This window comes from Anolis sagrei, chromosome 5 (genome assembly GCF_037176765.1).
Source record: "Anolis sagrei isolate rAnoSag1 chromosome 5, rAnoSag1.mat, whole genome shotgun sequence".
NCBI classification, from domain to species: domain Eukaryota; kingdom Metazoa; phylum Chordata; class Lepidosauria; order Squamata; family Dactyloidae; genus Anolis; species Anolis sagrei.
In genome coordinates, this window is record NC_090025.1 from 738,457 (window position 1) to 753,351 (window position 14,895).

Below are 14,895 nucleotides of genomic sequence, written 5' to 3' on the forward strand. Positions count from 1 at the left end.
TACAGAATTCCAGACAGATACTGAGACATAGATAAATAGATAGATAGATAGATAGAATAGATAGATAGATAGATAGATAGATAGGATAGATGGATGGATGGATGGATGGATGGATAGATAGATAGATCTATATAAATAAAAATGTCATGTTCGTTTGTGGGATTAACATAACTCCAAAACCACTGGGCGAATGGACACCAAATCTGGACACCAGACACCTCTCAGGCCAACGAGTGACCATCACTCATAAAAACACAGAAAAACACAACAGAAGAGACTTAACAAGCCAAAAAATAAAAAAATACATTCAAATAAATAAATAAATAAATAAATCCAGCACTGCAAAGTTAGGCTACTGTTCCAAGGCTACCGCACAAAAACACACACACACACACATATATACACGCAAACACACATATATACACTTGTACACAAATATATATACACACATATACATACACAAAACACATATACACAGACTGGGCCACAGCAACGTATGGCAGGGGACGGCGAGTCCAGTAAATAAATCTGTATAAATAAAAATGTTATGTTCGTTTGTGGGATTATCATAACTCCAAAACCACTGGGCGAATGGACACCAAATTTGGACACAAGACCCCTCTCAGGCCAACGAGTGACCATCACTCATAAAAACACGGAAAAACACAACAGAAGGGGCTTAAAAAGCCAAAAAGCAAAAATTACATTACAATGCACGCGCAAAACCACATATAGACATATACACATACAAAAATATGCATGATGGGGGCATTGGGATAACGATACAAAAGGTTTGCTAGGGTAGATCCTCAGCCCCCCCCCCCCAATCAAACTCAGCTCCCCCCCCCCCCCCGAATCAAAATCCTGGCTACGGGCCTGCGTTGGTTTCACTGGTGGCGGTCGTGTTTGTCTCGGGTGGAACGCTGCCTGAGGTCGCCTTTGTGAGGGTCGCCTTTGGGTCGCTTCCCCTCGCCTTGGTGGCAATTCTGAGGGTCGTGTTTGGGTTGCCTTAGTGTGGGTCGCATTTGCTTCAGGTTCCCTTTGGCCTCTTCCTTGCAAGTGGGCTTCTCTGCCGTGCTTTTGGGGTGAAAGCTGGGCCCCAATCCGTTGACCAAAACCAACACTTCCAAGGCCTTCTTCTCTCTGTGCGCGTTTGCTTTTCTGTTCCTTCCCTTTTCCTTCCCTCTTTCCTTCCTTCCTTCCTTCTTTCCTTCCTCCCTCCCTTTCTTCCTTCTTTCTTTCTTCCTTCGTCCCCTTCTTTCCTTCCTTCCTTCCTCTCCCTCTTTTCTCTTTCCTTCTTTCTTCCTCGGCCTGTAAGCGCCAAACCCGCCGCCTTCCCTTTTCCTTTCCTCCTCCCTTCCTCCCTTCCTTCCTTCCTTCCTTCCTTCCTTCTTTCCTTCCTTCCTCCCTCCCTCCCTCCCTCCCTCCCTCCCTCCCTCTCTTCCTTCCTTCCTTTCTTCCTTCCTTCCTCTGCCTCCTTTCTCTTTCCTTCTTTCTTCCTCGGCCTGCAAGCGCCAAACCCGCCGCTTTCCCTTTTCCTTCCTTCTTTCCTTCCCTCTTTCCTTCCTTCCTTCCTTCCTCCCTCCCTCCCTCCCTCCCTCCCTTCCTTCCTTCCTTCCTTCCTTCCTTCCTTCGTTCCTCTCCCTGCTTCCCTCTTTCCTTCTTTCTTCCTCGGCCTGCAAGCACCAAACCCGCCGCCTTTCCGCGGTCCCGCGTGTTCCCTATTTTTCCGCCTCAAATCAGGGGGTTTTGTGAGGAAGGGGCTTCCCAAACCTTCCTAAAAGCTTATTTTTTCCCCCAGGAAGCCCTCCAAGCCCCCGGAGTGGCGCAGGAAAAGCAACCCACGCACAGAAAGGCCTTTCGGGCCCGTGTCGCGAAAGAGATGGCGAAAGAGAAGGCGAGGCTGCTTCGTGGGCCCTTCCTTCTGGTGGGGCTTCCCTCTCCCCCGCCTTGGAGAAAGGAAATATTCCCGTTTTTAAACACCTACTTGTTTTCAGATTCAATGACTTGAATGACACTAAAACCCTGAATTTTTCCAAAATGTTTTTGATGCCTGGGTTAATCGATGGCGGCGATGTGTACACGCGGGTGGTGACTCTGTGGAACACTGTAGTTTTGTGTCGAGGAGTGTTCCGACTGGAATCTGGACCAACTTCTGCTCTTCTGGGTTCGTTCAGAAAAAAATTATGACCCAGGAGGCATTACTTTTTGACCCACCCGCGTTTTCAAAACAGGCTCCATCCCTGGCTTGTCGGCCTTTGCCTTGGAAGGGACCCCCGGGTTTGGACTCTGATCGCTCGTGGAAGGGGAAGACTGGAGGAAACACGCGTCCAGTGGGACTCTCTCACATACACCTATATACACACACGAGCCTGTGGGCCAGCGACACGCGGGCTCGAACCACAAACCACCACGACGCGATGATAAGGTTCGAAACATAGCGGGAAAAGGCCTTGAAAGCAGGAAGAGGAAGAGGAAAAGGAAGAAGGAAGGAGGGAGGGAGGAGGGCTCCAAAGAGAAGGCCCAAAGAAGGAGAAGCGGGAAACGCAACGGAGGCGGAAGTGTGGGGCGCAGAGCCCCAAAGGACGGTCACAACAACAACAACAACAAGTCAACAACAAGACCAGGAAAAGGGAAAGGAAGGAAAAGGAAGGAGGAAGGAGGGAGGGAGGAGGGCTCTAAGGAGAAGGCCCAAAGAAGGAGAAGGGGGAAACGCCCCGGAGGCGGAAGTGTGGGGCGCAGAGCCCCGAAGGACGGCCACAACAACAACAACAACTCAACAACAAGGCCAGTAAGGCCCGCAGCTTTGCTTGCCTTCAGGGTTTTCCGTGAGGTCTCTCCGGCCGAGTCTAGGCGGTCACGTCATGCCATTTTACACCCGCTTGACCATGTCCAGTTAGACCAGCGCCTTTCTCGAAACGGCCACCAAGGAAACGCTGCTCCAACATAGTGGTCGCCCACAGGCTCGTGTGTATGTGTATGTGTATGTGAGAGTCCCTCTGGACAAGTGTTTCCTCCAGTTTTCCCCTTCCACGCTGGAATCCAAACCCGGGAATCATTTCCGAGGAAAAGGCCGACAAGAGGGACTCTCACATACACACACACACACACACACATACACACGAGCCTGTGGGCCGGAGACACGCAGGTTCGAACCGCAAACCTCCACGACGCGGGGATAAGGTTTGAAACATAGCGCGAAAAGGCCTGGAAAGCAGGAAGAGGAAGAGGAAAGGGGAAAGGAAGGAGGAAGGAGGGAGGGAGGAGGGCTCCAAAGAGAAGGCCCAAAGAAGGAGAAGGGGGAAACGCAACGGAGGCGGAAGTGTGGGGCGCAGAGCCCCAAAGGACGGCCACAACAACAACAACAACTCAACAACAAGGCCAGTAAGGCCCGCAGCTTTGTTTGCCTTCAGGGTTTTCCGTGAGGTCTCTCCGGCCGAGTCTAGGCGGTCACGTCATGCCATTTTACACCCGCTTGACCATGTCCAGTTAGACCAGCGCCTTTCTCGAAACGGCCACCAAGGAAACGCTGCTCCAACATAGTGGTCGCCCACAGGCTCGTGTGTATGTGTATGTGTATGTGTATGTGAGAGTCCCTCTGGACGCGTGTTTCCTCCAGTCTTCCCCTTCCACGCTGGAATCCAAACCCGGGAATCATTTCCGAGGGGAAGGCCGAGAAGAGGGACTCTCACATACACATATACATACACACACGAGCCTGTGGGCCAGCGACACGCGGGCTCGAACCACAAACCTCCACGACGCGCGGATAAGGTTTGAAACATAGCGCGAAAAGGCCTGGAAAGCAGGAAGAGGAAGAGGAAAAGGGAAAGGAAGAAGGAAGGAGGGAGGGAGGAGGGCTCCAAAGAGAAGGCCCAAAGAAGGAGAAGGGGGAAACGCCCCGGAGGCGGAAGTGTGGGGCGCAGAGCCCCAAAGGACGGCCACAACAACAACAACTCAACAACAAAGCCAGGAAGGCCCGCAGCTTTGCTTGCCTTCAGGGTTTTCCGTGAGGTCTCTCCGGCCGAGTCCAGGCGACCACGTCATGCCATTTTCCACCCGCTTGACCATGTCCAGTTAGACCAGCGCCTTTCTCGAAACGGCCACCAAGGAAACGCTGCTCCAACATAGTGGTCGCCCACAGGCTCGTGTGTATGTGTATGTGTATGTGAGAGTCCCTCTGGACAAGTGTTTCCTCCAGTTTTCCCCTTCCACGCTGGAATCCAAACCCGGGAATCATTTCCGAGGAAAAGGCCGACAAGAGGGACTCTCACATACACATACACACACACACACACATACACACGAGCCTGTGGGCCGGAGACACGCAGGTTCGAACCGCAAACCTCCACGACGCGGGGATAAGGTTTGAAACATAGCGCGAAAAGGCCTGGAAAGCAGGAAGAGGAAGAGGAAAAGGGAAAGGAAGGAGGAAGGAGGGAGGGAGGAGGGCTCCAAAGAGAAGGCCCAAAGAAGGAGAAGGGGGAAACGCTCCGGAGGCGGAAGTGTGGGGGGCAGAACCCCAAAGGACGGCCACAACAACAACAACAACAACAACAACTGAACAACAAGACCAGGAAAAGGGAAAGGAAGGAAAAGGAAGGAGGAAAGAGGAAGGGAGGAGGGCTCTAAAGAGAAGGCCCAAAGAAGGAGAAGGGAGAAACGCCCCGGAGGCGGAAGTGTGGGGCGCAGAGTCCCGAAGGACGGCCACAACAACAACAACAACTCAACAACAAGACCAGGAAAAGGGAAAGAAAGGGAAAGGAAGGAGGAAGGAGGGAGGGAGAAGGGCTCCAAAGAGAAGGCCCAAAGAAGGAGAAGGGGAAAACGCCCCGGAGGCGGAAGTGTGGGGCGCAGAGCCCCAAAGGACGGCCACAACAACAACAACTCAACAACAAAGCCAGGAAGGCCCGCAGCTTTGCTTGCCTTCAGGGTTTTCTGTGAGGTCTACAAGCCAGTGATTCCGGCCATGAAAGCCTTCGACAATACAATCTATCTATCTATCTATCTATCTATCTATCTATCTATAAATGTTCTGTGCGTGATGAGTACCTTAAAAACAAAACAAAAAACTACTGGGCCAAATGACCCCAAATTTGGCAACAAAACTCCTCACAATCCAAGGAGTGACCGTCACTGAAAAAAAACTCCACAAAAATACCTTTAAATTCAATATATTACTATATTAAATAGAATAGAATTAGAAGGGACTTTACCATAGTATTGCGGGAGGACAGGAAGGAAGGAGAGAAGAAAGGAGGAAGGGAAAGAAGGAAGGAATGTAGGAGGGAAAGAGGGAAGGAAGGGAGAGAACGAAGGAAAGAAAGAGGTACAGAAGGAAGAATACAAAGTAGAAAGGAAAGAAAAAGGGGAGGAAAGGCAGGAAAGAAGTAAAGAAGGAAGGAAGGAGAAAAGGAAAGTGAAAGAAGGAAGGAAACAGGGAGGGAAGAAAGGAGGCAAAGGAAGAAGTAGAGAAAGGGGAAGGGAAGGAAGGGAAGAGAGAAGGAAAGATGAAACCAAAGAGCAAAAGAAGGAATGAAAAAAGAGGTAGAGAAGGAAGAAAGGAGGGGAAGGGGAAGAAAAAGGGGGAAGGAATAGATAGGTACCTCTCTTTCATAATAGTCCAGATATCTACCTCTAGTTTGAAAATTCTTACTATAGGCCACAGCAACCCGTGGCAGGGCACAGCTAGTTGTGTTATATGGCAGCGTAGACTCACACAAGCCAGTTCAATGCACTTAAGGTGCATTATATGCACCAATTTGTCAGAATCCACTGTGTTTTCTCTCTCCCACCCCTCACTAAAACCATTTGAGCCCTCGCCCTTACTCTCTGGACCACACTTTCCTTTTTGCACATGACATACTCCTGGAATCCTTGCATGTCATGCATTTCTATTGACTATCATGGTTTGAAGGTTTCAACATCCTCTTAATTTCTCCAAGAGGCCTCTACTCTGTCACAGCCACACATCGTGTGATGAAACACACCTCTTTGTTTACAACCACGACAACCACTGTGCTTTACCCCTGGGCAAAAACGTGCAAGTTGTGCAAGCGTCCTGGACCACAGGGAGGGCCTCACTCAAGTTATTATTATTATTAATATTATTATTATTATTATCTTTATTAGCATCTCCCGAAGGATGCGGCTTACAAGGCCAAGGCCTCAAAACACAACACAACAATACAAAACCTAAAGCAAATTAAAAACAATTAAAGCAATATTAAATAACAAAACAAGAAGCAATAAACAATACACCAAGACACAATAAAACTGGGCCGGGCCAGAGTAATGGGTACAGGATTAAAAGTGCTGATGTGACAGGTGATATGTATGGATTATAGTGTGAATGCAGTGTGCGGCAATCTTAATTTCTAATAAAGTGCTTCTGGGACTTGTTGTTGGAGTTTTCCTATTCTGGAAAGTTCCCAAGCCTTTTGCAGTCCACTCTTGCCTCAGTTTCCCTCAGATTCCAACTCATGTTCAGCCTAATTTATAAATAAATTATAAACATTACATTTTTTATTTATATACTAGATGTCCCCTGCCACACATTGCTGTGGCCCAGTTTGTGTATATGTGTGTGTATATATTTGTGAATATCTGTGTTTGTGTATATATATATGTGGTTTTGCACATGCGTTGTAATGTAAATTTTGTGTGTGTATCTATGTGTATATGTGTGTATATATTTGTGTATATGTGTATATATGTAGTTCTGAGCATGCCTTGTAATGTTTTATTTTTATTTTTAAGTCCCTTCTGCTGTGTTTTCCAGTGTTTGTATGAGTGATGGTCACTCGTTGGCCTGAGAGTTGTCTTGTGTCCAAATTTGGTGTCCATTCGCCCAGTGGTTTTTGAGTTGTGTTAATCCCACAAACGAACATGACATTTTTGTTTATATAGATTACTAGCCGTCCCCTGCCACCCGTTGCTGTGGCCCAGTCTGTGTATACGTGTTTTGTGTGTGTATACATACATGTGTGTATATATTTGTGTATATGTGTGTTTGCATGTAATATATATGTGGTTTTGCACATGCGTTGTAATGTATTTTTTTGGCCTTTTAAGTCCCTTCTGGTGTGTTTTTCAGTGTTTTGATGAGTGATGGTCACTCCTTGGCCTGAGAGGTGTCTTGTGTCCAAATTTGGTGTCCATTCGTCCAGTGGTTTTTGAGTTCTGTTAATCCCACAAATGAACATTACATTTTCATTTATTTAGATTATAATAATGATTTATAATAATAATAATAATTTTTATTATTAGTCTTTTTTTATTATAATTTATTATTATTATTATTATTATTATTATTATTATTATTATTATTATTTATTACTAGGCGTTCCCTGCCATGCGTTGCTGTGGCCCAGACTGTGTATATGTGTTTTGTGTGTCTGTATTTGTGTATATATGTGTGCATATCTGTATATATGTGGTTTTGCACATGCGGTGTAATTTTTTTTTGGCCTTTTAAATGCCTTCTGCTGTGTTTCTAGTGTTTTTATGAGTGATGGTCACTCGGTGGCCTGAGAGTTGTCTTGTGTCCAAATTTGGTGTCCATTCGTCCAGTGGTTTTTGAGTTGTGTTAATCCCACAAACGAACATGACATTTTTGTTTATATAGATTACTAGCCGTCCCCTGCCACCCGTTGCTGTGGCCCAGTCTGTGTATACGTGTTTTGTGTGTGTATACATACATGTGTGTATATATTTGTGTATATGTGTGTTTGCATGTAATATATATGTGGTTTTGCACATGCGTTGTAATGTATTTTTTTGGCCTTTTAAGTCCCTTCTGGTGTGTTTTTCAGTGTTTTGATGAGTGATGGTCACTCCTTGGCCTGAGAGGTGTCTTGTGTCCAAATTTGGTGTCCATTCGTCCAGTGGTTTTTGAGTTCTGTTAATCCCACAAATGAACATTACATTTTCATTTATTTAGATTATAATAATGATTTATAATAATAATAATAATTTTTTATTATTAGTCTTTATTTATTATAATTTATTATTATTATTATTATTATTATTATTATTATTATTATTATTATTATTACTAGGTGTTCCCTGCCATGCATTGCTGTGGCCCAGACTGTGTATATGTGTTTCTGTATATATGTGGTTTTGCACATGCGGTGTAATTTTTTTTGGCCTTTTAAATGCCTTCTGCTGTGTTTCTAGTGTTTTTATGAGTGATGATCACTCGGTGGCCTGAGAGTTGACTTGTGTCCAAATTTGGTGTCCATTCGTCCAGTGGTTTTTGAGTTCTGTTAATCCCACAAATGAACATTACATTTTCATTTATTTAGATTATAATAATGATTTATAATAATAATAATAATTTTTATTATTAGTCTTTTTTTATTATAATTTATTATTATTATTATTATTATTATTATTATTATTATTATTTATTACTAGGCGTTCCCTGCCATGCGTTGCTGTGGCCCAGACTGTGTATATGTGTTTTGTGTGTCTGTATTTGTGTATATATGTGTGCATATCTGTATATATGTGGTTTTGCACATGCGGTGTAATTTTTTTTTTGGCCTTTTAAATGCCTTCTGCTGTGTTTCTAGTGTTTTTATGAGTGATGGTCACTCGGTGGCCTGAGAGTTGTCTTGTGTCCAAATTTGGTGTCCATTCGTCCAGTGGTTTTTGAGTTGTGTTAATCCCACAAACGAACATGACATTTTTGTTTATATAGATTACTAGCCGTCCCCTGCCACCCGTTGCTGTGGCCCAGTCTGTGTATACGTGTTTTGTGTGTGTATACATACATGTGTGTATATATTTGTGTATATGTGTGTTTGCATGTAATATATATGTGGTTTTGCACATGCGTTGTAATGTATTTTTTTGGCCTTTTAAGTCCCTTCTGGTGTGTTTTTCAGTGTTTTGATGAGTGATGGTCACTCCTTGGCCTGAGAGGTGTCTTGTGTCCAAATTTGGTGTCCATTCGTCCAGTGGTTTTTGAGTTCTGTTAATCCCACAAATGAACATTACATTTTCATTTATTTAGATTATAATAATGATTTATAATAATAATAATAATTTTTTATTATTAGTCTTTATTTATTATAATTTATTATTATTATTATTATTATTATTATTATTATTATTATTATTACTAGGTGTTCCCTGCCATGCATTGCTGTGGCCCAGACTGTGTATATGTGTTTCTGTATATATGTGGTTTTGCACATGCGGTGTAATTTTTTTTGGCCTTTTAAATGCCTTCTGCTGTGTTTCTAGTGTTTTTATGAGTGATGATCACTCGGTGGCCTGAGAGTTGACTTGTGTTCAAATTTGGTGTCCATTCGTCCAGTGGTTTTTGTGTTGTGTTAATCCCACAAACTAAAATGACATTTTTATTTATATAGAGTCTATTATTATTCTATTATTATTATTTTATTGTATTATTTTTATTATTCTATATTATTATATTATTCTATATTATTATTATTATATTTCTATGACCCTCTGTGCATGCTCAGGAACAGTAGCCTAGCTTTGAGGTGCAGGATTTATTATTATTATTATTATTATTATTATTTTAAAGTTTTTTGTCTTTTTAAGTCTCCTCTGCTGTGTTTTCCAGTGTTTTTATGAGTGATGGTCACTCATTGGCCCGAGAAGTGTCTTGTGTCCAATTTTGGTGTCAATTCATCCAGTGGTTTTTGAGTTCTGTTAATCCCACAAACGAACACTACATTTTTATTTATATAGACAAGTAAAAAGCATCTAAGTAAAAAGCACTTTAAAGGAATAGGTAAATCCAATTAGGTAAGAAAATAAGCATGAACATTGTAATGTATTTTTATTTTTTTGCCTTTTTAAGTCCCTTCTGTTGTGTTTTCCAGTGTTTTTATGAGTGATGGTCACTCGTTGACCTGAGAGGTGTCTGGTGTCCCAATTTGGTGTCAATTCGTCCAGTGGTTTTTGAGTTGTGTTAATCCCACAAACGAACATGACATTTTTATTTATATAGATAAGTAAAAAGCATCTAAGTAAAAAGCACTTTAAAGGAATAGGTAAATCCCATTAGGTAAGAAGATAAGCATGAACATTGTAATGTATTTTTATTTTTTTGCCTTTTAAGTCCTTTCTGTTGTGTTTTCCAGTGTTTTTATGAGTGATGGTCACTCGTTGGCCTGAGAGGGGTCCTGTGTCCCAATTTGGTGTCCATTCGTCCAGTGGTTTTTGAGTTATGTTCATCCCACAAACGAACATGATGTCTTTATTTATTTAGAAGATCATAAAGGGGATTTTTAAAAAGGCACAAACGTGGGTCAAGGTTTCGGCCACGTGGGTTCTATGTGGACCTCCAGATGCTGGGCTGCATTCCCTGCATCATGACTGGAGATGATGGGAGTTGTGATGCTGTTGCATCTGGAAGGCTGTGGTTTGCTCTACTGAGTGAGGAGAATGGGATTTGGAGGCAAGGGAGGTGGGCAGGGGATGCGCCCCAACCCTTCCCTTCTGGCCATCAGGAGCCCACTCTTGTCGCTTCCTCGCCACACTCTTCGGAGGCCGGAAATGACCAGAGTCGCCGCGTTTCCCACCGAGGTGAAGAAAGGGGGTCTTGTCCCTCTTGCCTCTCCCCACATGGAGCCCCTCTTCCGGGGAGACCCTTCCCAACGCTCCCGCGTGGGTCTTAAGAGGGGTCCCTTTCCTCCCGAAGAGAAATCCCACTCGGAAAGGAAAGAGAAGAAGGGAAGGAGGGAGAGAGAGAAAAGAAGGAAGGAAGGAAGGGGAAAGGTCGCCAGGGCGATGCTGCCGTGACGCGATTTCCCCGCGACGCCTGTTTGGGTGCCGGAGCAGCCGCCTGGAAGGAAGCCTCTTCCCTTTTTCCCTTCCACAGACACGCGCGGAGAACACGGGGACCGCGAGGAAGATCCTCCAACCCCCTCCTCAGCAAGGAAAGCAACACTATCGCATCCTCCCCTCCCTAAGTCAGAGACTGGACCCCCCCCCCCTCCAAAACCGCCAAGTGTCTTTCCTCCCCACTCCCCGCACAGGACGCATTGAAGGGAGGGGTCGCGAGACCAGTGGGACAGATTGCCCCCCACCTCCCACCTCCCACAGCAGCCAAGTGAAAGGGAAAGTGGAGGGGGCATTGAAGGGAGGGGTCGCGCGAGACCAGTGGGACACATTGCCCCCCTACCCCCACCTCCCACAGCAGCCAAGTGAAAGGGAAAGTGGGGGGGGGGCGCATTGAAGGGAGGGGTCGCGAGACCAGTGGGACAGATGGCCCCCCACCCCCCACCTCCCACAGCAGCCAAGTGAAAGGGAAAGTGGGGGGGGGGGGAGCGCATTGAAGGGAGGGGTCGCGAGATCAGTGGGACAGATTGCCCCCCACCTCCCACCTCCCACAGCAGCCAAGAGAAGGAGAAAGTAGGGGTGTGCATTGAAGGGAGGGGTCTCGAGACCAGTGGGACAGATTGCCCCCCCCCCACCTCCCACAGCAGCCAAGTGAAGGGGAAAGTGGGGGGCAGGGCATTAACCAGGCAGCAGAAATGGGGAGAAGTTGAGCAGAGACAGAAGGAGCAGAGCATCTTCCAGCTACATCTAGGCCAGGCCTGGGCCAACTTGGGACCTCCTTCCCTCCCTCCTTCCCTCCAGGTGGTTTGGACTCCAACTCCCAGCATTCCGCACAGCCTCAGGCCCCTTCCTTTTCCCTCTATGTGATTGTTTTGGAGGCCAGGCCAGGCTAGGTCCTTCAGCCAACAGTGACTGTCATTGTGGAAGCTCATTCACCCTACTGCTGGCACTAGAACAGGCATGAAGGCCCACTTTGGCTCTCCCTCCCTATAGGTTTTTTGGACTCCAACTCCCAGCATTCCTCACAGCCTCAGGCCCCTTCCTTTCCCCCCTTAGCCACTTAAGCGTTATATCTATTTGTTGGGATCTTTTAGGTCTATCACTATCATCTAGCAGCTAGCTCAGGCATCCTCAAACTGTGGCCCTCCAGCTGTTTGGGCCTTCAACTCCCAGACTTCCTGACAATTTAACATGCTTGCTAGGGCTTCTGGGAGTTGGAGGCCCAAACAGCTGGAGGGCCGCAGTTTGAGGATGCCTGAGCTAGATGATAGAGTGATAGACCTAAAAGATGCCTACCTTCATATCCCAACAAATAGATATAACGCTTAAGTGGCTGAGGGGGGAAAGGAAGGGGCCTGAGGCTGTGAGGAATGCTGGGAGTTGGAGTCCAAAACACCCAGAGGGAGGGAGGGCGGGCCAAAGTGGGCCCAGGCCTGATCTAGACCATCCAGTCCAGCCCGCTTTGGCCACCAAGGAAAAGCACAATCTAAGCCCTCCCGACAGACAGGTGGTCCTCCATCCATCTATCCATCCATCCACCCAGCCTTTGCTTCCAAGCCTTCCAGATTAGGAAGGAAGCTCCCCCGCTCTCCCAGGAAGCAGCAGCAGCAGCAGCGAGTTCTTCCACGCTGTGTCCTCCGTGACCACCAAGAGCCTTTCCCCGAGTGATCAGGAAGCATCTCAACGGAGCTCCGTCTTTGGAGGAGCAGACCCTCCCCCACCCCTCTCCGTCCATCCTCAGAGGGACATCCTTCACAAGGGTCCAAGAGGGCGCCTTCTGCCCTTCCTTCCTTGCTTCCTTCCTTCCTTCCTTCCTTCCTTCCTTCCTTCCTTCCTTCCTTCCTTCCTTCCCTCCTTCCTTCTACCTGTCCTTCCTTCCTTTTATCCTTCCTTCCTCTTCCTTTCTTCTGTCCTTCCTTCCAGCCATCTTTCTGTTCCGCCTACTTTCCTCTTTTTCCTCCTTCCACCTGTCCTTCTTCCTTTCCTTCTGCCCATCTGCCCATCCATCTCTCCTTCCTTCCTTCCTTCCTTCCTTCCTTCCTTCCTTCCTTCCTTCCTTCCCTCCCTCCCTCCCTCCCTCCCTCCCTCCCTCCTTCCTTCCCTCCTTCCATCCATCCATCCTTCCTTCCTACCTTCCTTCCTACCTTCCTTCCTGCTAAACTCCCCCGACTCATTTTGGGGAAAGAGAGCACGACCCCCCCCCCCCCACTTTGGATGCGTCAAGGCAGAGAGAGGAGGGGGCTGCAGAGGAGTTTGGGGGCGGCGGTCCCTTATGGGGAAGGAGAGAGAGAGAGAGAGAGAGGAGGTAGGCTAAACTCCCCCAACTCATTTTAGGGAAGGAGAGCAGAAACACCCCCCCCCCCCCCACACACACACACTTTGGAGGCGTCAAGGCAGAGAGAGGAGGGGGCTGGGTGGGAGTTATGGGGAAGGAGAGAGAAAGAGAGAGAAGGGAGGTAAGGAGAGCAGAACCCCCCCCCCCCGCTTCCTGGCGACCCCTTACCTCGCACCAGGATCCGGCGGCAGTAGTCGGCCTCTCCGTGGGCGGGGGCGCTGGCGGGGGGGCTGCGCGATTCCTCCTCCTCCTCCTCCTTCGGCGGTAGTGGTGGTGGTGGTCTGGGCGGGGGCGCAGGGGCGGGGGGAGGGCGAGGGGGTCGGCGAGGCGGCGGGCCCCCCTCCCCGCGGCGGTCCCGGTCCCGCTCCTTCCGCTTCCGGCGGGGCTCCCGCGCGGCTTCTTCCCGGCCTCCCGGGCTTCTCCGCCTCCCTCTCCGTGTCCGTGTCCGTGTGCGTGTCCGTGGAGGAGGAGGAGGTGGGCGCCGGCGGGCCCATGAGGGTCCTCTCTCCCCTCATCGCTCATCCCGGGCCGGGCGGGGGCCTCATTCCCCGGCTGCGCCCCTCCTCACTGCAGCCTTCCTTCCTTCCTTCCTTCCTTCCTTCCTTCCTTCCTTCCTTCCTTCCTTCCTTCCTTCTCGCCCAAGTCCTGAGGCGGGGAGTTCCGCAGGAGAGCTCCTTCCTGGCTCCCTTCCTTGGCTCCTTCTCAAGGGCTTCCAGGGGGCTTCCGAGTTTCCTCTCCGGGCTCCATGCCGGGTCTTCCTCCGACTCCGATTCCCCTTCAACGGGTGGCCGGGTCTCCTCTCTTGAGCCCGGAAACGGGGGCTCCTCTCTCCCACGCAGACATCGCCTCCGCCTCCCACTCCGCCTCCCACTCCGCGCCGCTCTCCGTCTCCCTCTGATGAGCGAAAGGCTGCGGAGAATGAGAGAGAGAGAGCGAGAGAGAGAGAGAGAGAGAGAGAGAGAGAGGAGTCTGGGAGCGCCCTCCTTCCTCCCTTCCTTCCTTCCCTCCTTCTCTCTCTCTCTCCTCCTTTTCCCTCCTTCCTTCTTTCCAGGTTGGACAGTTCCACCCGCGAGAGAGGCGCCGTGGGCGAAGGGGGCGGGGCCAGTTCCGAGGGGGAGGGGGAGAGGGAGAGGGAGGGGGAGGGGAGGAAGGCGGACCATCCTCCTCCTCATCCTCCTCCTCCTCCGCGGTTGGAGTCTTGCGTAAAAGGGGATGCTGTTGACGCACGCCTCCTCTCTCTCACTCTCTCTCTCTCTATCTCTCTCTCTATGGGGGGGGGGCGACCCTGGAGTGGGGGGGGGGGGTCTCGGCCTCGAGAAGGACCCCCCTGCTGCCCTTGGGAACCGAGCCTCGGCCGCAAAGACACGTAACTTCCTGCCTCTCGCCCTCTTTCTCTCTCTCTCTCTCTCCTCTCTCTCTCTCTCTCTTATTGAGGTGGGGGTGACCCTGGAGTGGGGGGGGGTCTCGTCCTCGAGAAGGACCCCCCTGCTGCCCTTGAGAGCCGAGCCTCGGCCGCAAAGACACGTAACTTCCTGCCTCTCGCCCTCTCTCTCTCTCTCTCTCTCTCGTCTCTCTCTCTCTCTCTATTGGGTGGGGGGGCGACCCTGGAGTGCGGGGGGGGGTCTCGGCCTCGAGAAGGACCCCCCCGCTGCCCTTGAGAGCCGAGCCTCGGCCGCAAAGACACGTAACTTCCTGCCTCTCGCTCCCTTTCTCTTTCTCTCTCTCTCTCTCTCCCA

The 14,895-nt window shown here is 48.8% G+C and overlaps 1 protein-coding gene across 1 annotated transcript in view; it reads right to left on the reverse strand.

Annotated features, from left to right (window-relative positions):
• Nucleotides 1-14,895, reverse strand: part of VAX2 (ventral anterior homeobox 2) — an 89,207-nt gene that overhangs the window by 63,462 nt on the left and 10,850 nt on the right. The window contains exons 2-3 of the mRNA XM_067468369.1: nt 13,925-14,068; nt 13,328-13,669 (exon numbers count right to left, since the gene is read on the reverse strand). Coding sequence (XP_067324470.1) covers nt 13,328-13,669; nt 13,925-14,068 — 486 coding nt within the window. The remainder of the gene's footprint in view (nt 1-13,327; nt 13,670-13,924; nt 14,069-14,895) is intronic.